This window comes from Medicago truncatula, chromosome 3 (assembly GCF_003473485.1).
Source record: "Medicago truncatula cultivar Jemalong A17 chromosome 3, MtrunA17r5.0-ANR, whole genome shotgun sequence".
NCBI classification, from domain to species: Eukaryota; Viridiplantae; Streptophyta; class Magnoliopsida; order Fabales; family Fabaceae; genus Medicago; species Medicago truncatula.
This window is the reverse complement of record NC_053044.1, coordinates 35,099,865-35,124,822: the sequence shown is the minus strand read 5'-3', so window position 1 is coordinate 35,124,822 and position 24,958 is coordinate 35,099,865. Positions and strand designations below refer to the sequence as shown.

The window sequence follows — 24,958 nt, the reverse complement described above, 5'->3', positions numbered from 1 at the left end:
ATGGTTATGCAATCAAGTCCTTATGAACTTAAAAAAATCAATTTAACTTTTCAGAAACGTTTAGTTAAATAGTTTTTTGTAAGTGACCTTGCACTCGATTGCTAGCTAAGTCACTCATAAGTCCTAACATGTCTCAAAAAACAGGTATGTAACAGACCGACATTCCCCGCTGCAAGAAAAGCACACATTTACATGTAGTAAACAATCTCAAACCATTCATTTGAGATTGATCGATTCAAATTACATAATAACAAAACTAGTTTTAAACGATCTTTGTTATTGGTTGAAATCAATCAAACGGCGTCTGTGACAACAACTGCTGCAGCAGGGAAACCGTTTCACAACTCAACAAGATTGTTAAAATTTCTGCAATCATAATAGCACAAAGTTCACAAAAGCATTTCCAAATATTAATTTTATTGATTCTCAAGTACACCAATAACAACAAGAATTACAAGGACACAACACAAGAGACCATCAATACTAAAAAGAAAAACACCTTAGACACTGTTACTTAGAAGTAGAAGTTCAAGAGAGACGATACAATGTTTCATCTTCATCGTCCTTATTATGACAGAATGATGACAAAACAAACCTCAAAACTACCATCACAACAATTGTTCAACTTCAACACAACAACAACACTGTTTTTTTCTTCATTTGCCACGGTTATGAGAAGAACGTTGTTGCTGGTGACAAATATTAGTAAAATCAGAATTGAGATCAGAATAAAGAGAAGCAACCTTTGAAATATTCCCATTAAGCTCTTGAATCAAACCCACGTTCTTCACCATGTTATCAGGCATTCTAGATTGTTGATTCTCATTCACCTGCTGAATTATTGCTCTGTTCCTGTCAAGCACCGACTGAACCTGCCTAAAACTCTTGTTAAGGGTCTGCCATGCTTCGGGATCTCCGTCTTCAGCATCCTCCACGTCGGAGTAGTCGTTGTTTGTTGGTGTGGCGGAGGGACGACGGCGGCGTTGATTCTTCTTGGAACGGTGATTGGTGTCTTCCATGGCAGAGGAAGGTGAATAAAGTGTGGACATATGAAGAACAAGAAAAGGAAAAACAAGTTTTGTTATAGTCAACAAAAATAAATCATGTCTTGTTGTTTGGTTCTGACATTGATTTTTTTTTTTTTTTTGTTGTTGTGTGTTTTAAGATGTGTCTAGATGGGGCTATTTATAGAAATCATTTTACGATGATAATCGAATTTTTATAAGATATTTTTGCTATAAATTCTTTATACCATAGAATAAAATGGATGAGCTTGACCAACAAAATAAAAAAGAATAGAACAGAGGAGATCGGATGTAAATTTTTTAATTTAATTTATAAAAATATTAAAATTGTTAGGTAGATACTGTGAATACACCGTGAATAAGACATTTAAGGTTAAATTTTTTGAAATTTTTTTTTATTCCATAAACCTACTATTAACTTGAGACAATAGTTATTGTTAGCAAGGTATCCAATTTAAAGAAAATGTTTTATTTATTAAAAAAGAATAGCATTAAAGTATGATTTATTTTTATTTTTATTTGTTTTTTATAGATTTTGTGTGAAGGATAATTGATATCCTTTTGGTATGGAAAAGAAAATAATGTAGAGAAGGTGGGGGTAATATAGACAATTGAGCAGAAAATATCTAAGGGGGTTTAGATGCTAAAAGTGAAAAGTGCAATGCCACGAGGACAAAAAGAGCCCGTATTATTGCCTTCGTGGATTCTTATACTATACGAAAATATCTCAAAGCATCCCGTGACGTAAGATAAGTCGCAACTCAGCTTTACCAAGATATTAGCTGTTTCTCATTCATTTTGAATCCACTTTGAGATAAATAAAAATTAGAGAAATGATACATCATTTTATAACAATGTTTATGATAAATTTTACTTTCATATTCAAGGTTGATTCTAGGATGATGGTTCAACCAAGTCCCTCACCGGTAGATTTTAGGGTGATGGTTCAACAAATTTAAATCATTAATTAAATTCAATGGTATTTTGTTCATGATCCACTGGTGAGGAACTTAATTGAACACTCACCTTAAAATTCACCCATAACCAAATTATGTTTTAATTTTTTCTCTTTATTGTTTTAGTTTTCATATTAATACTTACTTTTTTTTAGAAGTTTATGGTTGTTTAATAAGTTGTCACACAAATGATTCTTTAAATAACACCTCTAAAAAAAATTATTATATGCAAAGATCAAAGAGTTTTATTTAACAAAAAGAGTATCATATTGTAAAAAATTGATCTTTTTATCAATGTTAACAGTTGCTTAAAATTCTAGTTTCTTCTCCTTCATCTTCTAAAGAGGGATGAGAGATAGTTTACGAACAAATTTTAAACCCAAATCACTTCTCTTAATCATTTTTCTTCTTCCTTTTTATTAAATAAGTGATTTTAACATTTATTTAGTTTTTTCTTTTGTGATTTCATCTTCTTAGCGCGACATTGTGTTGTGTTTTGATCGTCGTCTTTGTACGACTTTGTTTAACTTTCTTGTCTTTTTTTGGTCGGTGAAGATTGTCAAATTCGTTTCGACCCATGCAGATCCAATCAATGGTTTTTGTGTCGTCAACGTTGTAGATCCAGAAACATGAGTATTTCAAATACTTGAATATAGTCATATTTGTAGGCTAATGTATCATGTCGTCTTATGCTATTAACATAATGGTGTTGAGTTTGTTCACAAATTTATCCTTATTGTATTTAACGAATTTGTATTGTATGATCTACATTATCAGTTTGAATAAATGAATATTGTTTATCTTGTCAAAAGTGTTATAACAAAAAGATTCATTTGTATATCCTGATGGCATAAAGTTTTTCTATACGCACTCAATCAAATCATTTTATGATACCACCTTTTTTGATCAGATACCTCAAAAAATATTTATTGGTCATGATTTGATTGAATGTATGTGTAAATTATCGATGCATAAAAATTAATCCCTGAATTTTATGTAGCGTGTTTGTAAAAAAAATTATAGGTCAAACAAATTACAAGCTTTACCAAAAAAAATTATACATACATATATATATATATATATATATATATATATATATATATATATATATATATGATTAAATATGTTTTTGGTCCTTATGATTATATCAAATTTTCATTTTAATCCCGCTAAAACTTTCCTTTGTCTTTTAGTCCCTATAATATTTTTAATCATCACTTTTAGTTCCTATTTTTAAATCATCTCATGTATTTTTTAATAAAATGGTGCAGAAATGATTATATTATTATAAAATTCTCTAAAAAAAATTAGAATGTTTTTTAAAAAAATGAATTAAATATGAATGGTTGTTGAATTAACCTTCTTAGAGTTTCACTTTTCTATGTAAAATCATGTTTTTAATGTTTTAAACAAACAGATGCATTAACAGAAAAGTCCTTCGCTTGCTGCAATGCAATTTGTAAGAAGAGGAGTTTAGCCCCTCTAGACATTTCTAAATAAGGTTAATAGTGTTTTTCACCCTTGTAATATACGTTATTTTCGGTTTTCATCCCTATAAAATTTTCGGTTCAATCTCCTTCCTCGTAATTTTTTTTCTTCCGGAAAACACCCTTCACCCATCCAACTCAGCAGATTCGCTTATGTGGCGCTGACTTGTTTTTTTTTAATTGGCCACATCAGATTTTATTATTAAAATATGTAAAATTAAATTTTTAAAAATCCAAAAAATAATATAAATTCATTTATATTAATTTAAAAATAAAAAAATTATTTAAAATAATAATTTTTGAAAATTGTAAAAATTAGAAGAAAAAAAAATTGAATATTTTTTTAAATTTGTATCCATATTTTAAAAAAATAATTTTATTTTTTTGTCGAAAAAAATTTCGAAAAAAAATCCGATTATATTTTTAAAATTAAATTCCAGAATATTTTAATTTCGAAAAAAATTTGATTATATTTTCAGATTTTTTTATAATCTTTTAAATTTGAAAAAAAATCTAAATACAAAAAAATTTGGTAATAATTGTTTTTTCAGAAGAAAAAAAACCTATTAAATTCCACAAATTTTAAAAATCGACATAATTTCGTAAAAAAACTAATTTTTTAAATTTCGAAAAAAAAATCTTAATGTTTTTTTCTGATTCTATTTTTTATTTTAGAAAAAAATCTTATTTTTTTATATTTTTAAATCTTTTTGAAAAAAATCTGATTATTTTTCATGATTTTTTATTTTTTTTCTATTTTACTATAAATAAAATGGATGAGCTTGACCAACAAAAAATAGAATGGATGAGATCATATGATCCAAAAGTTATAATTTAATCGATAAAAATATCAAAATTGTTAGATTAGACAAGATGACATGCAATAATGAGTTGAATTTTTTGAGGAAAATTTTATGATCTTACTATTATCTTGAGATAGTAGTCTCTACGATTGTGCGTAGAAAGTATTCAATTTAAAGAACATGATTTATTGATTTAAAAAAGAATAGCATTGATGTATGATTTATTTTTGTTTTTGATTGTTTTTTTTTTTTATTCTTGTGGAGGATAATTGATATCCTTTGGGTAGGGAAAAGAAAATAATGCAGAGAAGGTGAGGGTAGTATAGACAATTGAGCGGAAAATATCTAAGGGGATTTAGATGCTAAAAGTGAAAAGTGCATTGCCACGAAGACAAAAAGAACCCGTACTCTTGCCTTCGTGGATTCTTTATGCTCTACCAAAATATCTCTAAGAATCACGTGACATAACCAAAATATTAGCTGTATTTCTCATTCATTTTGAATCCACTTTAAGATTTTATTTTTTGAGCAAGAACCCACTTTAAGATAAAAAAAAAAAAAAAAATCATATTTAAGGATTTAAGAGTTTTCACTCAACAAAAAAAAATTATGTGTTTTAATTTGTAGTATATACGGATGGTATAAAGTTTTATTTTTTATTTTTTATAAATGTATCTAATCGAAACAAACTTTTTTAGATATCTCAAAAAATATTTTTTTTTAGGGAAGATATCTCAAAAAATATTTATTTAACATGATTTGAGTAAATACATATGTAAATCGTTAGTGTAAAAAACTTCATCTGTGAATTTCATGATTTGATGAGAATGATGATGTTGATGGTAACTCTAACTCAAATTGAGAGCAAGAATGAGAATGATGGGGTTGGTGCTATGGAATATAACAACCAAAAGCCCACAAAAAAGAAACGTAGAGCCAAGAAAGAGAAGGTTGGGAAAAATGGAGATGAATCTAATGTGCTGCCTACTAATGGCAAATATGAGAAGGATACAAACAGTAATGGAAATGACGATTCTTATGTACAAGAGTCTAGTTCCCAATATTTCAAGGAAAATGAGGATAATGGTGGTGGTAAAGAGAATGAGCAGAGAAAGGTTGGCCATTTTTGCGAGACATGTGAGGAGGAGTTTGAGTCAAGGAATAAATTACATAAACATCTTAGCGATTATGGGCGCATGCAGCAATGACAATTCGATAAGGAAAATACGGTAATGATCAATTATTATACATGTTAGACAATGCTTGTTTCAAGAATTAGGCTATCAGTTCATTGTGGTTTTGTGGGGTATGTGTTTTTTAGTGGTGATTTTTTTGGGTGTTTACATGTGCTTAACTGCCTCAACCGCAAAAGAGAAGTAAGGTGCGGTTACATGGGTTTTTGGTAGGTTTTGCAATGATTTGGCACAAGATTTGTTTCTGCTACTGTGCGGGTGTTTAGACTTTAGTTTTTTTAGGGTGTTTTTGGTTTGTTGGTAGAAGTTTGTATTTGATGTTTGGGTGTTTGTTTGGGTGTTCCACATATATACGACACACTTTTCCTTTGTATGTTGCTATATTAAAACTCCTAGTCTAGTATTCCTTGTGCTCGCTATGATTCTTTGCGTTTTGAATAAATTTCATTTTAACTTCTAAAGAAAAAATGTCTTGTTAACGAGTGCCCCTGGGACACTCTTTAAGAATTAGGAAGTTATTCTTTAAAAAAGTCAAACTGTTCTATGTCAAATGTATTAAATACACAAGTTTTCATAAAAAATTATCATTCTAAGCTCTTAAAGAGTGCTCCGGGAGCACTCGTTAACATTTCCCCATAACGTAATTTCCCATAATGACCGTTGATTGACTCTATTTCTGACGAGCATTGAAAGTCGTGTTACTAATTCATTCCTTATGTTTTTTGGTAGAAATCTTTTGATAAAATTTTCTTTTTTATAAATAAAATTTTGTTTGGGAAAGTTTATTTTATTAAATATTCTTTTTTGTATAAAAAAATACAATTATATTTTTGTTTTGGAATGTTTTGACAACAAATATGGTTGGTAAGTTTGCTTTGGTGAAAAAAAATCCAAAATGACTCGAAGTGAAAACAATTTCCAGGTAGAACTTTATCCAAAAAAAAAAAACCTCAGGTTGCTTGTTGTTTAAAAACTTGATTTTATGGAGTGAGAAATAAATACCATACTGTGTCAATTCAAAAGCAATACATTAATCCAGCCAAAAGAAAATAAATGTAATATAATACCTCAAGTGACAGAATAAGCAAGTTGGCAAGGCACAATTCATAAAAACAAATTTTAAATCCATTGCAACTTGCAATGTTAGTTTGTAATTTTTTCCAGAGGTCAAATTCCTCGAACTCATAACCTTACAACAATTATGAGATTGCAACTTAATATTTTTTTGTCTATTCTTAACATCATGCAATTTTCAGGTGTAAATAATACAACATTGACATAAACAGATTTCTAATAAGGTTAGAAACCAACTATTCAGTTGGTTTTCTCTTCCTTCCAAGAATAGAAGCTATCTGAAATCTGGGGCCCCCCATACGCCACTTCTTGAAGGATGCCATTGCGGATTGAGCTGTCTCATACACTACAAAAAGAATAAACAAGTTAAATTGAACAGCCTACAGGAGAGGGAAAAAGATGCTACCAGATAAATGAAGAAAAAAGGCATGTTAACAAGTCTCACAATTGATCTCCTCGTTTGTTAGAATAGTCCAAAATTTGGAACCAGCTGCAATTGCTGCAGTGTGTGCCTTCGTAAGGACCTCCTTATACCGATTCTTAAATGCAGACAACAACAGAAACCCAATGGTCCTATCGCCAACTCTGCCGTAAATGAGAAATTAATTGTCAAAGGAGGACAAATTAATCATGCTACATAAATATTTATTTTAATTGTGCTGTAACTAAAATGATATAAAACATAAAATCGAAGACTTCAAATTTATCTAATTGAAAGGGGTAAAAACAAATATGCACTTTGCTATTTATAATATTGGCGTTTGCAGAGTATATACATGACAAAAGTAGTTTATGGAGTTGCTCATCAAAGTCAACATACAATAAACTCAGCTGATGTGCCAACTAAGGAAGGCTGGTCTATATTAATCTTGTTGACAGAAATTTTTCATTTTTTTATATATGCTAGCGCTGTAAACTATAAAGGTTGGGAAGAACATTGGTTTGGGAGGGGGGAGAGACTGAGTAACTGAACAGATTGCCAAACTTTTAAAGAAAGACTAATCTAAAGCACAGGTTGGAATTTTTTTCAGCATTTTGTTGTATAACATCTTTTATTTTGTTAACTCCAGAATTTGTGGAAATAAGGGTTTGAATGAGATGACAGCCATGTACTATGTTCCAAGAAAAAACCAATATATGCCAAACAGGAACAGACCACTATTTCAGATAGACTTACATTGGTGCTATCTTGCAACCAAATTCATAAAAGTATGGACATCTCGACCTCAGATCCACACATGCACAATCAGCTTGGATCTCTAGTCTTGTTCTGAAAATAAGAATCATCAGCAGTAAGATAATTAAATTAGAATTTTAAACTTAAATATCAAAGCAATCTAAACACCCTCAAGCTATCAACATTCCACTTGTACATCTGGATGTGAGTGCTGATGAAGGTTCACATTTTTAGTTTTATAACTTTCATGAAAGCCGTGTAAATTGATAATTGAATAACTATTTTCTATCCTCAGTTCCATATGACATCATGCACTTAGAGACAAATTAATTTAAATCTACATGAAAGGATAAGGTCACAGAAAAAATGGCTCCAATTCCAGCTAAGGCCCTAAAAAACAGGAGTTAACACTTAACAAGATTGGTCTGCAAAAGCATTAAATTTTAAAAGAAGTAAAAGTGTTCTTAGGAGTGCTTACTAAATCCTTGCCCATTGTTAATGTTATGACATGATCAATTATATTATATAGTGCATTGAACTAATAACTTAATAAGTTGAAAACCCACATAAAATGGTCATTACTTTTGATTGAAACAAGGAGGAACATTGACTGATACTGCTTGTCTCAACTGTAACTCATGAGCAAGCCAAAAAGGTAGTTCAACTTTTGAACCCGCTTCAATCTGAAAATCAAACATTCTAAATGTCAGGTGAAATCGTTAAGTTCCACTTCCACCATGCAGGGATCTGGTGCACCACCAGCCATTTCCCCCTCTCTAAAATACATAAAATACAGAGTGAATGGCTCTTACAAAGTCTGTCTCGGAACTGGGATCTATTATTCCCACTCCAGATGCTGCCTTCTGAAATATAACCGACACAATCTATGACAAGATCATGACAAAAGTAACATTAGCAATTAGGACAAGAAATTCATTTTGCATTCCATATTGTCATTATTGATTGACACAGCAAACCGATTCTGATATAAACTAGCAAAAGCCGAAAACACCAACAACGATATATCATCTTAAGGCAAAATAAATTCCGTTGCAAAAATCAACTATTCCTAACCTACAACCCCTCATTAAATATGACATCTATCAACTAGAAGCAAACTGTTAAACAAATTAAAGAGTCTGAAGCTTACCTCTTCCTCCACCAAAATGTCATCCATATCATAGTAATTTGCCATCCTATCCTCTAGTTTGCTGCTCTTATGCTTTCTTTTAACTCATTGAAAGGGAACTATGCAGATAAAGAAAGTTCGAGCTTAAATTGATAAACTTGAAAATAAAAAAAATCTTCATTAAACAATAAAGACACCTAAAATTAATCAGCATAGAAAATTTGAGTCTGTTCTACACAGAGAACTCCATTCGCTGTCCTTAATATTTTATCTAACCTTCAGTCACTATATCTATTGTTAGCAGTTCCATTGCGATGGAATTTATAATCACAAATCTACAACATATAGAAAGAACTAGGAAGGTAGCCGTGCATTCGCACGGGAGGATTGGTTTCTACGCATATTCTAAAACGACTATATAATCAAACAATTCCAGCAAAACAACTCCTGAGCCATATGCACCATTGCTTAGCTACACTCTATTTTTGGTTTTTAATTTTCAGAACACTTTTTGTTAGATTTTGTTCAGCTAAGCCCAAAGATAACTGCAGATATTTTGTATTTAGATGTCCTTTTGACCTACTTGCTTGTATATTGGTATTGCTGCAAATCTGGAGTTACGAAACATGTGTTTTTAACGAACGCCAAGATATTACGTTTATTTTACTTGTTCAGGGCCTTCAAGCCATAAGTTGGTACCTGCAAGTGTAGGAAATTTAGGTTTGTTAATTCTTAGAGTCAGTCCAAAGGCTACTAGAAGCAATTGTGAAGTAGGACCCCTATTGCCCCCTCTCATGCGATGCTCTCTTTTAGTCTTTTTCATACTACACCTTTCTGTGTTGTACTGGAACATAGCATAAGCAAACGCGTGTTCTTCATTCCATTTGAAAAAAGATATAGAACATATGATTGGCTACCGTTGGCACTTGGCAGTTGCTATCTTAATGCTCTTTGCTATAACTGTTTAATATTTTTTTGGAAAATTTGGATGATGTTCAGGAGAATCGTGCTAACTTATCATTGATATATTATAGGGGAAATGGCAACAAGTGCCCTAAGGGCACTTGTTAAGAAGTCCAAAGAAGAAACTTTATGTTGGGAATTGTATATTCAACACTAAAAATGAACTATCTCTACATAAAACCTATATATTATTTCCTACTTTGAATCCTTGGGCACTTTTTAGCATGACCCATATTATAATAGGCAAGATAAAATGACTAGGTTTCTGATAGTAATATCACAATGGATTGTAATAGCTTAAAATTTATTTTCCAAGACTGCTCATAAAGATGATAACTGATTAGTTGAAGGTAATAAAGATGTTTATTGTGTTATATGACTATTCAGCTGAAGAATCTTATTATTTCCCATTCTGATTCTTTGTTGGTGGCTCACTGGCTCTTAATAACACTAAATTCCTTATTTTCTACCTAGCCTGTTCCTCAAGGTTACATACAGTATCGCATTTCTGTGTAGGTCAGACATATGATGTTAGGAAAAAAGAAGACATAATGAAGTGTACTCTTCTACATATAAATTATGAAACACTAAAATTCATTTTATAAACCAAAGAAAGATGTGCTATATTAAAAGGAACACTAAAGATTCACCGTATGAGGTAAATCCAGGATGCATAGTCAGCCTAAGCACAAAAAAAATCCAATGGAATTCGGCTGCAGATACAAGAATAAATGTTGTAAACCAACCAATCAATCAAGATACATCAATAACCCTAATGACCTCCAGAATAACACAACAAATTGCAATTGAAATTGCCGTCACCAAACATAGTTGATATACACACACCAACACTATGACATATCATGTTTGAACCATAGTAACATAATTCGCTCTACCATGTAGAGAACTGCGTTCCCAATTCGAAGTACCAATTCACGGTAGATTAGACTATTGATTGCTTAGTTTCTAATTTTGAATTGGTTCATTTCTAATTTATTTTTATTATACTATTATTATTATTATTATTGATTGCTTAGTTTCTTAAGTTAATCGTATATTTTTAACATGTAATTTTTTGTTTTTAGGTAGATTAGATATAAAATTATCAATAGCATACCAGTTAAAATATTACAGCGTATCGCAAACGTACCGACTATGTATACCCCTCAACGTACTGAATACTTCAAGAGTTGCGTACCACATACCAAAGCGAATTGCAAATCAGGTGACTACGGTTTGAACAGAAAAAAAAAAAAAAAAACTACTCCATTACATTTTGAAATAGAAAAACCAAATGAAACCCATAAAACACCTAGACCATGTAACAGATCAGAAATCTCCGCGAACGAGTAGTGCAAATTTGAACCCAATTTTTTAACAATATATCATTAATGATAAAACTTAAAAAATGAACTCGATGCAAAATAGATACAATTATATTTAGTTCTAAATAAAAAATTTAACATCAAATTTCCAACCCAGGAATTATCCACATAGAAATATTTTCACAGACACCTTGTTAGCATACCTCCATAAGCCTCTACAAAATGAAATCAGAGAATCACATAATTCTGACAACCAAATACCCACGACCTAATCATCTTCAGTTAGTACTCTATCAAACGAAACCCCCATTTTTACTTTTACGCCCCCTTTTTCATGAAATTTTTTAACAGGTTATCACAATTTTACTTCAATTACTAACACAACAATAGGTACAACGGAGCAATTTCAATGTTTCCAGTAATGGGATTGAAGGAAATAGGAAAAATGAAACATTAAGCAAACGGGTTTGTGGGTTTAGAGTCATTTACCTCAAACAGTGACGAAATAAAAGATCTTTCTCTTCCTTTGTACTCAATATGGTCTAATTCACTAGGATTTGAAGCTGTGAAGTATAATCGTTGATATTTGACTTGAATTTTCGGAAATCGGTAATGCTTGGAAAATAGTTGCTACCAACGGCACTGAGATCAGGAGGTGACGACAGGAAGAAGAAGAAGAAATGGTGTAAACTGAAAATGAAAAACAAAGCTATGTTAACTTGCCTTTGACTAAGAAAGTCGTGAGTCAAGTGAAGGAGGAGGAGGAGAACGAACCTCTAGCGTTGTCTTGACAGAGAAAGGCGTAACACAAGGTGAGACAAAGGTTTTTGTTATAGATCGTGCTCTATTTGTGGGGATTCAAGTTGGAAAGTAGTGGTTGAAGAGGAGGAATTGACGGGGAGGTGGTGGTGGATGATGGTGGTTTTTCTTTTCATTATCATGCTTATATTTTACGGTGCTTATAGTTTACTGTATTTAAAAACAACTCTTGTAAATTAATATTTTTAAAGTGAATTTTTGAACCAAATAAATTTAAGTTAATGTATAATATGCATTTCTCTGAATATTTTATTTATGGATTTTATAAAAATATATTGCAATTTAAAAATTCGGTTGCATATTTTTTTTTGTAATAATTCAACATAAATATAAATGATTATCTAAAATGTGAAAGGGGTCTAGTTTTAAATACAACAAAAAGGATAAGTTCCTTAAAAAAAAAAAAAAAGGATAAGTTGATCATTATACATTCAAAATTAATTTTGATTCAAACTATCCAAACAACATCAACTCATAAGAATCACTTCTAAGTGAGAGTATCCAAACATAAATCAATTCACTTCTAAGTGAGAGTATTCAAAGCAAAATCAATTCTCTCAAACTCAACACACACTAAGATGTTTGGGTTGGTTGAGTGAAAATTGATTTTACTCCCAAAACGTGGTTTCAGTTGAAGCTACAATATGGAGCTTTTACGGTGGGATTGAATCGATTTTGAATTTTAAAGATGTGCGACATGTTTATCTACCTATATCACCCTTGCCTTTCTGTAACTTGCTTTCTGATTTTTCAAGATCTGCCGCTTTACTTTTGTTGTGCAAACTGACGATAGGTTGAAGAAGATGTTATTGGGCTCTTTGTTAGGTTTAACTCGCTGGCCCATTATTTATTTTTTTTATTAAAATCACCTAATTGATAAAAAAAATTATTAAAAATAACTTTTATAAATTAATACGATTTTAAAATTAATTTCGGAACCAATAAAATTCATGTATGATAAGTTGAAATAATTTTTTAATGAGAATGAGTTTGAAATACAATTAAAGGATAGTTTAGTCATTACACATTCAAACTCAATTCTATCAAAATCAATTCTTCCCACCGTCATACCAAACACACACTGAATGAGTGAGTGAGATCTAGGGTAGTGTACTCCCTCTCTGATACTAAAACGGCAACGTTTCACAATAACCCCATACGGGCGGGTTCGGGTACCCGCGGGTGAAGCTCCTTCACCCCTCTCTGCCCATTTATACCCTTGTGTAACCGTATTTACAACCCGTTTGGCCCGCGGACCCGCTTTAACCCATTCAGCTCTTCTTCTTTTTTTTTTTCCGGTTTTTTTTCGAGTTGGGCCGGGCCACGGGTCCTTGTCCAGCCCTAATAGTAACCGTTCGATAACAGCGGGTAGATAAACTTGTCATGCATGTTGATGATCCATATTATGCAAACTTTCTCGTTGGTGTCTAGCTGTAATTTTATTCATTCAACAAAAGTAGATTATATTATGCTTACTTTCATTAAAAAGAAAGTGAGAAAATGAATCAACCAAAGACAAAAACAGAAAATGGAATATCATAAAAGAAAGGGGAGGATGTTCATAGAAGTAAATGAGGGGAGAGTGTGGAGGAGAAAATGTTATGAGATTGAATTCATCTCAATAACTAAGTTATTATAAAGGACTTATGTCTCGTACATCATATAACTTACACTGGTTTTAAAACTCCCTGAATAACAAATACATGATGAATTTTGCATATAGCTACGGAAGTATAAAACTACATTGACACTCTACTATATCAGCTATTTTTTAGTGAAATCACAAAATTATAAACTTTATGAATGACTATTTTGTCACCATATAACAAATCAATATTTTTAAAACAAAACTTAAACAAGGAGGAAACTGCTAAAATATAAGGTTGATGACCCAACATCCTAATCCCACTGAACCTCTCTGTGAAAAGTCCACTCAGAAGGATTCAATGTTCTTTTCCCATCAGCAGCAACAAGATCATATTGTGAATCTTCTGAAAATTCAGTGTGCATAGACTTCCAGTGGAGGCATGGCTTCCAATCAGCCTCCTTAAGTACTTTCAATATCTCTTTCACCACAATTTTGCTTCCCTCGGCTGCTAAATGGATACCATCACTGCATAATTCATTGAAATTTAGAACAAAATTAAAGATACTTTAGTGGATTTATCATTTCTCATATTCTTTTTTACAAGTTATGTCAGGTTATAGGACACTAAAAGGGCTGTCCTTTAATATATTTCACAAGAAAACAGAAAAGGCTACAATATTAAGAGATCTGTGACATCAATTTATTATCCTAACATAATTGAAGTAACCTTAAAATCGTCTTTCCGGGTACAAACTGTAAAACTGAACCTTGAGAGACAAAATTGATATCATTTTTCTATCACTTAAGAACAAACAATAACTTAGACTAAAGGTTTTCCCACCAGAAGGGGTTGGTTATATAGATAAACAACACTATATTTGAAGAAATAAATTTATATGGATTTCTTTAGACCATCTAGCAAAGAAAGCATCGAGAAAGAACAAGAAGATATTTGAGAAAAGCTAGTGAAGGATTTGGATATTCAACAATTACATTGCAGTATGTCACTTGATATTTCTTGGTATTTGGAAAAATAAAATTGATTAAGAAAGAGGTTAAGAAGCTTACGTAAAACATGCATTCTCCCAATCATCTATACTTTGTAGTGCATTAAAAAGATCAACAACTTTCACACCAAGTTCCTTGCATAGCTTTATACAAGCGTCCGAATAGCTTCGACATAATTCATTTGTTCTTACCAACTCACTAAAAATTGCACTGATTAAGAAAGGAAAACGAAAATCATGTGATTAGAATTTCATTGTGTTATCTAAATACAAGTACAGAGATGAAAATGAAAGAGAAAAATATGTTTTAGGCTACCTGGTGTTTCCACGCACTTTTTCCTCATGGACAGGAGGACAGCTGAGAACAATGATACGTGTCTTTTCAGAGAGGCTCTGGCATTCAATATTCTCATTAAACTATGAATGGTAGTTTTACATTTCAAATGAAAACACAATCATAATTGTAAGCAAAATATCATCATGTTTAATATATACTTTTCATCATTATTAAGGAATTACAATATGCTGCCATTCATCCTACAACATGTCATTTTTCACTGTTTCTTATTAAGCAACTATTATGCACATATTTTACTCAAACTTAGTCTTCATTTTATGAATTAACTTTTTTTGGATGCTTTGTTTCTAATAGAACTATAAACTATAAATGAAAATAATGAACTCAAGCAAAACCATATTTCACTACTGAGTACACAATTGTATTGTGCGCAACAAAATAACTTTGGAGAACCCATGTAAGACAAGATATATGCCATTACATTGGAAGGTTTAACATCAAATGATTTACATAATATTTGTCATTGTAGTGTCAGATGCGTTTGAAAGAGAAGATATCTATCTATCTCCAATACTTGGAGGACACTATTGGAGAAAGACACAATGTGATCGACATAGCAGAAGTACCTGAATATGAACGAGAATCTTTCTCATATTTGCGATATATTCTTGAAGTGGCACGTGAGGGCCTAGACCAGATGAGTGAGGACCCATGGAATCATTGCCTCCAAAATAAACTATGACAAGAGAAGGCTGTGTAGCAGCATCCTGTTAAGTGGGACAAAATTATTGTATGGTGCAGGCAGGATATTGTTCAAATGCAGTCACATGAAAAACTAAGACCCTGTTTTGATAAACAGCTTAATTAACCGTTTGTAACTACATTTGTGCAACAAACGCTTATCGTATAAGTGCATATGTATAATACTATAAGCTATTCATATAACAAAAGATAAAATAAAATCAAACATTTTTACATAAGCTGAAAACAGTTTGTGGACATGTCATAAGCCATTTCCATAGATTATTTCAACAAAGTATTAATGTCCGTAGATAAACTCAAATAAGTCAATCCAAACATACCCTAAGAGAGATAGTAAGTAAAATATATGGGTTGTACAGTACCAGAAACATTTCATTTTTCATGGAGCTAACATTAGCCTGCACGAACTTATAAAAACAGGTGCCAATGTAGAGCTGGTAATCCTATGCATATTTAAAATAAAAATCATATATGATGGTACATTTCTGAACATTATTAGGATAGTATATACTCTACTAGAGGAAGATTAGACAATTGTTCATTATGGGTTTTTGTCCGGCCACTATGCATAGAAAAACTTGATTGGTTATAGAAAAGTTACTTAAAATTGTGTCTTTAGAAATTAAGCGGACTTTCATTTACGTTTATTTAGAGACCGTGCATCCACCATAAATCATGTTGAATACAAGCTAATTCAAAGAAATCATTTCATCTGAGATATGATGATGCAGATATCTGCCAAATTAGCTACGGTACCTTTGGGAAAACTTGATGGAGGACTTGGAGAGCACGTCTTGAGTTCCATCCATAGTAGCCTCGTAACAATATGTCTGCCTAAAATGAGTAATTTTACATCAGCAAAGCATAAAGGATGACAATCCTCCATAATATTAACTTTGATGACGAGAAGCAAGAAAGGAAAAAAAAATCATGATAAGGATACACTTAAATTCCACTTCACACACATATTTGCCATACCAATGTAAGAGTATTAAATTATTAATGGAGTATTTGTACAGGCTACCTACTCTGCAATCACTATGAGCATCTCTTAGGAGAATACGAGGAAGGATATAATATAAAATCGAAGAAATGGACCAAGACATGTTGCAATAACGAGGTTAACAAGAAAAAAAAATTGTTCTTTTTAAACGGTCAATGTTAATATTGTTAGTTGGCGGCACCCTTTACTTTGCATGGGTGTTACTTTGTAATTTTCTTCTACCATTCTTCTGTTGTGGTTTTTGTATTGGCTTAATACTTTGAACTTTGTATTTTGGTGGGTGGTTCTCTTTTGCACGTCTTGTGCGAGATGAACACCTTGTGTGATCTATATATTCCATTTTGGTTTGTTCAAAAAAAAAATATTGTTAGTAACCGTTAGCATCACACTCGGAGAGCGAAACCACAAACAAAAACAAAAACAAAATCACAATGGGGGTGGGGATCGAACCGTCGTTTTCTTATCACTCCAATCCTTAAATCTCAAACAAAAAAGACTAAAACCAACCTTATATTTAGCAATTTGAGAAGGACTAAAAGCATTCCATCTTTTTGTTTTTTAAAATAATAGAATAACAAAACAAAAAAGAGCAGACAAATGTCCGTCTAAACACTAGAATATCAATATCCAATAACAGAAATACTCTGAGAAAATCAATCATGGTGTATTTTGAAAACTTTATACAAGTAACTAGACAAAAACTGAAGCTAAGATTTAAAAAAAGAACAAGTTCATTACTCTTTTGGTCCCACTCAAAAAAGATAAGGTCAGTTGTGAACAACATTGAAACTCACTACTGGAAATTCAAATTCACCCAACATCAATTCTTTCCTTGGGAAGTGCCTATTGTAGCTTGAGGGGACCTTACTATCTGTCACTACTTTCCCCAAAAGTTTTCAAAATTGTATTAATTTACATAAAAATTTGCTTTTTTTTTTTTCTTTCCCATTTTCTTAAACATATCCCAAAATAATTGTATATTTTAAAAAGACAGAAGATACAATGTAATGAAGTAATTTCCCAAAACATTAATCTAGTATTTTTGTGACATTGAATCTCAAAACATGAAACCACATAAAATTCCAAAATGAAGAATTGGTATATAGATAAGTTAGAGATGAAAACAAATATGAATGAATCTTACATTGAAAATTTACCTTACGAGAATAGATGTCAGAAAGAAAAGAACCCCAGCCGCTATGGCTGTAACTGAGCTGAACAATGGAAGATCCAAAGAGAACAAATTGAGGTCTTGCAGGTGCAACCATGTTTTTGTTTCTGGTGGTGTTTTCTAAATCTATAATGAGAGTTTTAAAGGGTTAAAAAGAAAGAAGAAGGATACGTAAGACAAAGAGGCAGAAGAAGGAAAAGACCAAAGCAGGCAGCGCCAAACCGCTTCCTAAGCTTGTGGAGGGTCAACGAAATCTATGTGCATTAAGCTAATTATTAGAAATACCAAATCAAACATTATGGTTGGTTTGTTAGGAATGATGACATTGACATCACACAACTTACCTTAATGCTTGCCAAAATGTTTGTTGACGCTTAAAATGAACACGCACTCTTTTCAAGGGTATATCTTTTTTTTTTTTTTTTTTTTTTTTTTTTTTTTAATTTTAACTATCCGGATTTTAGAAGAAATGATCTATAATAATTCAGAGTTCAATTGAAAAAATAAGAAAATCTGACCAATAATTTTTCTACTCAATGATCAAATTCTCCATAATAATGTTTTTGATAAAATTCGTTAATCACTTGAGCTTGTTAGTTTGTTCTTTTCAACACTTCTTTTACTCTCTTCTAACTTTTTTAAGAAACATTGACCAATTTTCAACTCTAGTAGATGTTAAGTTTCATCTGTGTCCTTTTTTTTTTCTAATTTTTTTTTCATCTGTGTCCTTATTCATTATGAGAGAGAATATTAAAAGTAAATACATTTGTAGAAGAATCCACTTGGGTTGCCCTGGTTGTATTGACTTAGAACTTTAGAATATGCTTCTATAGCGTGTTCTGTTGTAGAAGATCTCGTTGGAATCCACGTAAGTGCCTCGTTGCAGGTGAGACATAGGGGGTTGTACCTACACATGCGCTCCGAGACCCAAGGCAGGTGGGAAACAAGGAGTTTGAAAGGTTTGAGGGAAAGGATAAACTTACTTGAAATTGTAGCGGAGTCCCCTTTTTATAGGCATAAGGGAGAATGTTAGGTTTGGTTCCTTGTTGATCCTTACCTTGTAATTGGGTCTTTGCTAAGGGTTAAATCTCTTGAGAGAGAGTTATGTCATCCATTACGATCTTATGCGATTCAAAAAATTAGTCTTTGCAGTTGTGCGTAAAACATGTCCGATTAAAAAAACAAAAATGATTTATAAACCAAATGCAAAACAAATATAATAAGATAGAGAGTGTGTTGGTGATCAAATGAGTATTTTTGTCCAGATGAAAATGTGTCCACTTGCTAATTTAAACCCTAATGTATTAAAACCAACCTAAAAACATTAAGGTCTAAGTTAGCAAATGTGTACCTTTTTATTTGGACAAAAAAATTCACTTGTCCATATTCAAACCAATTTAAAATAAAGGACAATTTAGTGAATTACACTCAATTTTTACACAAATTGTTTCCTAAATTTACAAAAACAACCTTTTGCTTAAAATTTGTTTGAATAGTAACAAGTGGGTGTTTTTGTCGAAACGATAAATGGCACACTTGTTAACTTAGACCTTAATATTTTCAGGTTGGTCTAAGCTAGCAACCATATATTAAATACGAAAATTTTGAGTAAAATATATATTTAATTCGCCACAAATGTATATCCAAAAACTCAAACTTTAATTTTTCAGGTATACAAAAATTATAATTTTTATTTATTAAGGTGAAGGGTAATTTAAGTAATTCAAAATAATTTGCGGGGTCAAAAGTAAATTTAAGAGTTGTAAGGACAATTTTCTCCTCTTGGTCGGACCATCTTGGTCCATGAGTGTCAATGTTCAAGTAATGCCTTGTAAATGAGATTATTAGGTTAGGCCCCTTACGGTTTATGGTTGAGTTGTGAGGGACAAGAGTAATTTTAGTTTGACCAAGAAGGACAAGTAGAGGAAAAAAATTCATTCATCTTTTAAATATTTTATAGAGTTGTGATTCATGCTTCAACCATTTCTCTTTTCTCTTTGTCGAGCGGTTTTTAAGTGTCGTTGGCTACTTCAGCGGCGAACGACACTTTTTATATCTCTAACCGTTTAAAAAGTCTTTTCAAATGGTAGTTAATTATTGTTGAAGGTACTTATTGAACATATTCGTAAGCATTGGATATATCATTTGCATTATTTGTGCATATAATCGGGGAGAAAACAAATGAATAATGTTTGATTTGTGTTTACTTTTTTTTTTTGCGTTTCCTTTGAATCCATATACATTAATATCAATGTCGCTTCCTCTTATAACCAAATGACATCCTTTTGGATGTGTTTGTTTCAAGTTTACCAAATTTATTCTTATGAATAACATTCCTTGGAATATAAAGATGGGAATTTTATTCCAAGGAATTTAGAAAAAATATGTTTGGTTAGCTTTATAATATTCCTAGGAACCATAAAAATAGGGATTATAATAGGTAAACTATTTATGAATTTATTCCCATCTCCATAGGAACTTTATTCCCACCCTTTTTCATGGGAAATTTTTTCTATTCCCAGGAACATTTTATACCCGGGAATAAAATTTAGTAAACTTGTAACAAACATAGACATATACATTCCAATCATTTTATTCCCGGGAATCAACAATTATATTTTTTCCTACATTGATATGATGTCATAAATAACCAAATTAAGAAGAGTGAAAAGGAAAAAAAGAAGAATCAGAATTTGTCCAACACTATGTGCAATAGAGCCAAAAACAAATCGGGATCATCGATCAACATGTAGATATTAGGAAACCACGTAGGTAGAAGAAAAATAAAATGTCATGTACTTATAGATTATTACTGCTATATATTAAAAAGCTTCATAAATGCAGTAGTGTTGATCAACAACCTTATGAGTACATAACCATATTCAATGAAGAGAAATGAATAGATCATGTAGAACCACTTTTCTAAGAAATGATAGTAGGTGTGGGGAAGAGAAATAAATGAATGAACATATCCATGTAAGAAATGAAACAGATAGGAGTAGGTTATCAAATTTATCACTACCATAATGACAATACATAGTTTCAACAGGTTTTGCGGGGACTTCACCAAACATTGCTGACATTTAAGATTTAAGATTTAGAAATCATATCTAACGTGAAAAATGTTATCAAGCGGTGGCAACTTGCAACTGATTATTTATTTTATTTTATTTGATGTTGTTATTTTTTTTAAGGAATTGTTTTCATAATTAATCATTTGATTACTTAAAAAAAAAAAAAAACTCCATTTGTTTCTTCTTAAGTGTCTCTTTTATAAAAACAGTTTTTTTTTCTTTCTATTTAAGTGTCATTTTCAAAGTTTAATACAATATTAAATGTTATTTTACCAATATACTCATGGTTATTTATTATAGAGAGAGAAATATATGAAACAATATATTAAATAAATGAGGCTATTATTGAAAAATGATAAATAATTGTATTAAAAGTAGTAACATTTTTTTTAAGGAAGTAATAACATTTATTGATTGTCTTGATTTATGTAAAATATCAAAAAGTGACAATTATAAAAGAACGGAGTAGTAATAATTAATCGCTTGATAAAATTTAAAGATGCTTCATTTGCTTACTTTTTTAATAGATAAATGTGGAGCTGTCAAATGAGTTGATTCGATCCTGTCCAATCCAATCCGAGAAGCACAACTATATAAGTTGGTCAAATCAATTTGACCCGTTTATTATTGGAAAATGTATTAATATCCTGATCCGATCCACGTGGATCGTGGGTCAACTAAGTCTAACCCATTATTTTATTTGATGTTGTTATTTTCTTTGAAGGAATTGTTAATTTTTTTAAGGAAAGTCTTAGGACTAGTTGTTATGCGGCCTCTCTTGACCCGAGAGTTTTTAAACGGAGAAGTAAAGAGACTTATGCAAGTGTAATAATATGACCAAATTATGTAACATCATCCCACTTAGAATGAAAAATATCATTGATTGTTTTTTAATCCACAACAAAATCGACATTATCAAACTGCATGTTGTTAAACCATTGCAAAGCGTGAAACAAGCCAAACACTTCACCAACATCCACAGGGCACACATCTGAAAAGCTCATAGGTTTCGCAAAAACAAAAGCTCTTTCGTCATCATGCAAACACATATTGATACTTGTACGGTTCCACTGAGTCGAGAATGAGGCGTCAATATTACACTTAACCTTACCACGTTGTGGTCTCTACCATCGGGGTTGAGCTGTCGTACCAGAAGAAGATGACAACATTATTTTCTCCATATGTTGAACACAAGTTGCATTGCCTTGCATTTCTTGTTGTTGGTAGATCGTCCTTTGAGGCGCGATTTGCGGCCTGCAATCATCTACTAGATGGCGTGCTCTATCAACAACATTAGCGCACATCTCATTTTCATCCTTCCATATCATAAGGTTTCGGTGCTTCCATAAACTCCAAAATATGGCAGTCATCCGTTGGACATATTCATGTGTCAGAGTTTGCAATAAAGAAAAGATGGCATTAACAGCCAAATCGGAGGTGAGAACATCATGATTAACATCATCCCACAACTCTGCCATTTGCCACGCTTGGATAGTAAAAGAACAATCAAACACAACATGCGTAAGATCTTCATGATTAGAATTACAACTTACACAATTAGAATGAATTGTTGTTGTTGATATATATGTTGAAGTTGAAAGAAAAATAATTAATCGCTTGATAACACATAAGGATGGTTTATTTGCTTACTTTTTTCATAAACAAATGTAGAGATGTCAAATAGATTGGTCCGACCCAGTCCAATCCGGCTTGAGAAGCACAACTACCTAAATGGGTCAAACATATCTGACACATTTATTATCGGGAAACATATTAATGTTCTCAACCCGATGCATGTGGATCATGGGTCAGCCTAGTCCGACCTATTTTTTAATCTATTTGTTTTTATTTTATTTTATGTTGTATTGATATATTAGGAGTTCTTGGCAATTATCTATTTGTTGAGATATGTTTAATTGGACATAGAAGTGTAAATAATTTTGCCATTAACAACCCACTTGGATTGGCCTAGTTGGCTTGAGATCTGGGAGTGTGCTCCTCCTCGAGGTCTCAGATTTGATTCTCTCTGGGGCTAATTTAGCTTCTTCAAAAAAAAAAATTGCCATTAACATTAATTAAAGAGTTTTTCTATTCACACCACATGTATTTCTCATTACATCAAATTTACTTAAAATTTTATAATAATACCAAAATTGCTGTATAAATATTCTTAAAACCTTGATTTCATTCATTATCGCTCTAAAATTTCACTATCTTTCACCCAGGAACAATCATGGATGTTCAATCAATCTCTATAGAAGATTAAAGAATAAATCAAAGCATCTTTCATCCATACTTTATTGCATATAAGTAAGTGAATTTCTTCTTCTTTTCCAATGATGCTAGAGTTTCTATTTTTTCTTGTTGTTCAACGTTGATACAATTATTTGATGGTGCAGCACACACACATTAACGTTAATTAACAATGTTAAGGTTAACTTAAATTCAGTTTAGGTAGGTACATGTAAACTTAGTTTACATAACCCACTTAAACTAAGTTTACATGTACATATTTAAAATAAGATAAGATTACGTAAAATCATTAAACAAGGTAGAAAAGGTTACAGTAAAATTTAGATTTTAGTATGTAGATTTAAATTCAGTTTATACGATCTACTTAAATTAAATTTACATGACCTGCTTAAATTGAGTTTAAGATTAAATTAAAAAATTTTAGCTTTGTTACTTTTTATTAATTGAATGCACAAAATTTTAAAAAAAAAATTCTACTTTTGAGTTACTTAACATGTGCCCTAAAGACATAAGTTAGCATCACCATTTTTAAAATCCTAGACAAATGTTGGTTGTTAATACTCATCCATCCCAACCCAGACCACTGAATTATTCCTTCAGGGACGGTTCTTTTACTTCATCTATTTTCATTTGGAAAGATTTAATATATATTTTTTGGTGTAGAACTCAAGTTTCTTTAACCGATAGCCGATGTTCACCAACTATATACTGTATCATGTTAGTTGAACAATATCACGTTGGTTGAACAATATCATGTTGGTTGGACAAATTTGATTATTTTGCTAGATTGTCAGTAGTAGTAATTTCAGTAGATGTAGCAGTCAAGGGAACTCTTGCAGAACAATATCACATCACATACGCTTAACATGTGATATGCATTTTTCATGTTACCTATACGGAATTTTATGAGGTCCCTCTTTCAAAATATGTCCCCTAACACAAATTAATTGGTACCTAGTTCTTGTCTCACACAATATTATAACAGCATATGGAATAATATTTTTGCTATCATGTGCTGCTTCTTCTAGTATACCAACAACATTATACCCTCCTCTACCTTTAATGACAAATCAAAAAGGTTGGGGATAAATCCTAATCACAATGTCCCAAAAATGTGCATGTGTAATTGATCTTGGCTATTATATACTGGTAGTTCTAAAATTTCCAAAATTTAAGTGGATATATAAACCATGTGCAGAACATAAATAATAGGATGAATGTCATTGTCATGATGGAACTTGAAGGTGAGTTACTCTTGTTGTTGGGAGCTGAAAAGAAAAAGGCACATTATGAATAATAAATCAATGGATAAAGAATATGGTTGATACTGGAAGGAATTGGCACTCAGTAAAGATTGCATGACATTGTAATTTGGAAGTATGCTATCTAGACTACTAAAGTTAAAACTTAAGGATAGATATGAGAAAGAAAAGGATATCTTACAGTAAAAAAACTGTTTTCAAATTTTTGTAGGACATAATTTATAATCCAAATGTAGCCTTGATTTTCTATTATTATTGCTTACAAATTCCAACTGCAGGAGAACCCTGGATTTGTTGTGACTTTAGAAGATAGGAAAACATTTTTCATTATCTCATAGTATCTTAGTTTATCACATAGTATTACCTTTTTTATCACATACTAGTAGATATTACCAGTATTATGCTTTGATTTATGATTTCTCTAATTATTAAGAATTTAGAGTTTTGTATTAGTATCAACAAGTATTATCTATGAAAGAAAGTCTTAGATTTTATGTTGGTCTAACTCATCCTAACAAAACCAGCTTGTAAGGTGAGGGATGCCCATGATTTAGAAACACTACACATGCTATATCTCTAAGCGACTTGA

The 24,958-nt window shown here is 31.5% G+C and overlaps 4 protein-coding genes across 6 annotated transcripts; 1 reads left to right on the top strand and 3 right to left on the bottom strand.

Moving 5' to 3' along the window:
- Nucleotides 1-400: 400 nt before the first annotated feature.
- On the bottom strand, nt 401-1,163 carry LOC11419032 (protein EARLY FLOWERING 4). Its single transcript, XM_003600841.4, has one exon. It carries the CDS (start codon nt 1,047-1,049, stop codon nt 657-659), a length of 393 nt encoding a protein of 130 aa, XP_003600889.2. The 5' UTR covers nt 1,050-1,163; the 3' UTR covers nt 401-656.
- Nucleotides 1,164-5,101: 3,938 nt separating this feature from the next.
- On the top strand, nt 5,102-5,837 carry LOC120579290 (DNAJ protein JJJ1 homolog). The gene has a single exon (XM_039831171.1). The coding sequence runs from the start codon at nt 5,102-5,104 to the stop codon at nt 5,477-5,479; it is 378 nt and encodes a 125-aa protein (XP_039687105.1). The 3' UTR covers nt 5,480-5,837.
- A 708-nt stretch (nt 5,838-6,545) lies between these two features.
- LOC11406761 (DNA replication complex GINS protein PSF3) lies at nt 6,546-12,089 on the bottom strand. Of its 3 annotated transcripts, none has more exons than XM_024777674.2 (9): nt 11,907-12,089; nt 11,622-11,822; nt 10,458-10,520; nt 8,866-8,963; nt 8,528-8,599; nt 8,298-8,398; nt 7,716-7,808; nt 6,984-7,123; nt 6,546-6,884 (listed from the first exon to the last, which is right to left on the bottom strand). In XM_024777674.2, the coding sequence occupies exons 4-9, from the start codon at nt 8,908-8,910 to the stop codon at nt 6,775-6,777; spliced, it is 561 nt and encodes a 186-aa protein (XP_024633442.1). In that variant the 5' UTR covers nt 8,911-8,963; nt 10,458-10,520; nt 11,622-11,822; nt 11,907-12,089; the 3' UTR covers nt 6,546-6,774. The 3 variants fall into 3 exon arrangements, with proteins under 3 accessions (XP_024633442.1, XP_024633441.1, XP_003600887.1); XM_024777673.2 differs by lacking the exon at nt 10,458-10,520 and adding an exon at nt 9,428-9,543; XM_003600839.4 differs by lacking the exon at nt 10,458-10,520 and having other exon boundaries at nt 6,554-6,884; nt 11,907-12,088.
- A 1,447-nt stretch (nt 12,090-13,536) lies between these two features.
- Nucleotides 13,537-18,119, bottom strand: LOC11410348 (GDSL esterase/lipase CPRD49). The gene is made up of 6 exons (XM_003600838.4): nt 17,767-18,119; nt 16,363-16,440; nt 15,471-15,611; nt 14,863-14,939; nt 14,608-14,757; nt 13,537-14,064 (listed from the first exon to the last, which is right to left on the bottom strand). The coding sequence occupies exons 1-6, from the start codon at nt 17,875-17,877 to the stop codon at nt 13,851-13,853; spliced, it is 771 nt and encodes a 256-aa protein (XP_003600886.1). The 5' UTR covers nt 17,878-18,119; the 3' UTR covers nt 13,537-13,850.
- Nucleotides 18,120-24,958: the final 6,839 nt, after the last annotated feature.

What these genes read in the sequence shown, in the direction of transcription:
- LOC11419032 (XM_003600841.4), bottom strand. Translation starts at nt 1,049, where the DNA reads ATGTCCACACTTTATTCACCTTCCTCTGCCATGGAAGACACCAATCAC.
- LOC120579290 (XM_039831171.1), top strand. Translation starts at nt 5,102, where the DNA reads ATGATGTTGATGGTAACTCTAACTCAAATTGAGAGCAAGAATGAGAAT.
- LOC11406761 (XM_024777674.2), bottom strand. Translation starts at nt 8,910, where the DNA reads ATGGCAAATTACTATGATATGGATGACATTTTGGTGGAGGAAGAG. An exon ending in CCAGTTCCGAGACAGACTTT is followed by an intron (nt 8,399 to 8,527) that starts GTAAGAGCCATT and finishes TTTGATTTTCAG; the next exon opens with ATTGAAGCGGGTTCAAAAGT. An exon ending in CCTCCTTGTTTCAATCAAAA is followed by an intron (nt 7,809 to 8,297) that starts GTAATGACCATT and finishes TCTTATTTTCAG; the next exon opens with AACAAGACTAGAGATCCAAG.
- LOC11410348 (XM_003600838.4), bottom strand. Translation starts at nt 17,877, where the DNA reads ATGGTTGCACCTGCAAGACCTCAATTTGTTCTCTTTGGATCTTCCATT. An exon ending in AAAGTGCGTGGAAACACCAG is followed by an intron (nt 14,758 to 14,862) that starts GTAGCCTAAAAC and finishes TTTCTTAATCAG; the next exon opens with TGCAATTTTTAGTGAGTTGG. An exon ending in TGGGAGAATGCATGTTTTAC is followed by an intron (nt 14,065 to 14,607) that starts GTAAGCTTCTTA and finishes TGAATTATGCAG; the next exon opens with TGATGGTATCCATTTAGCAG.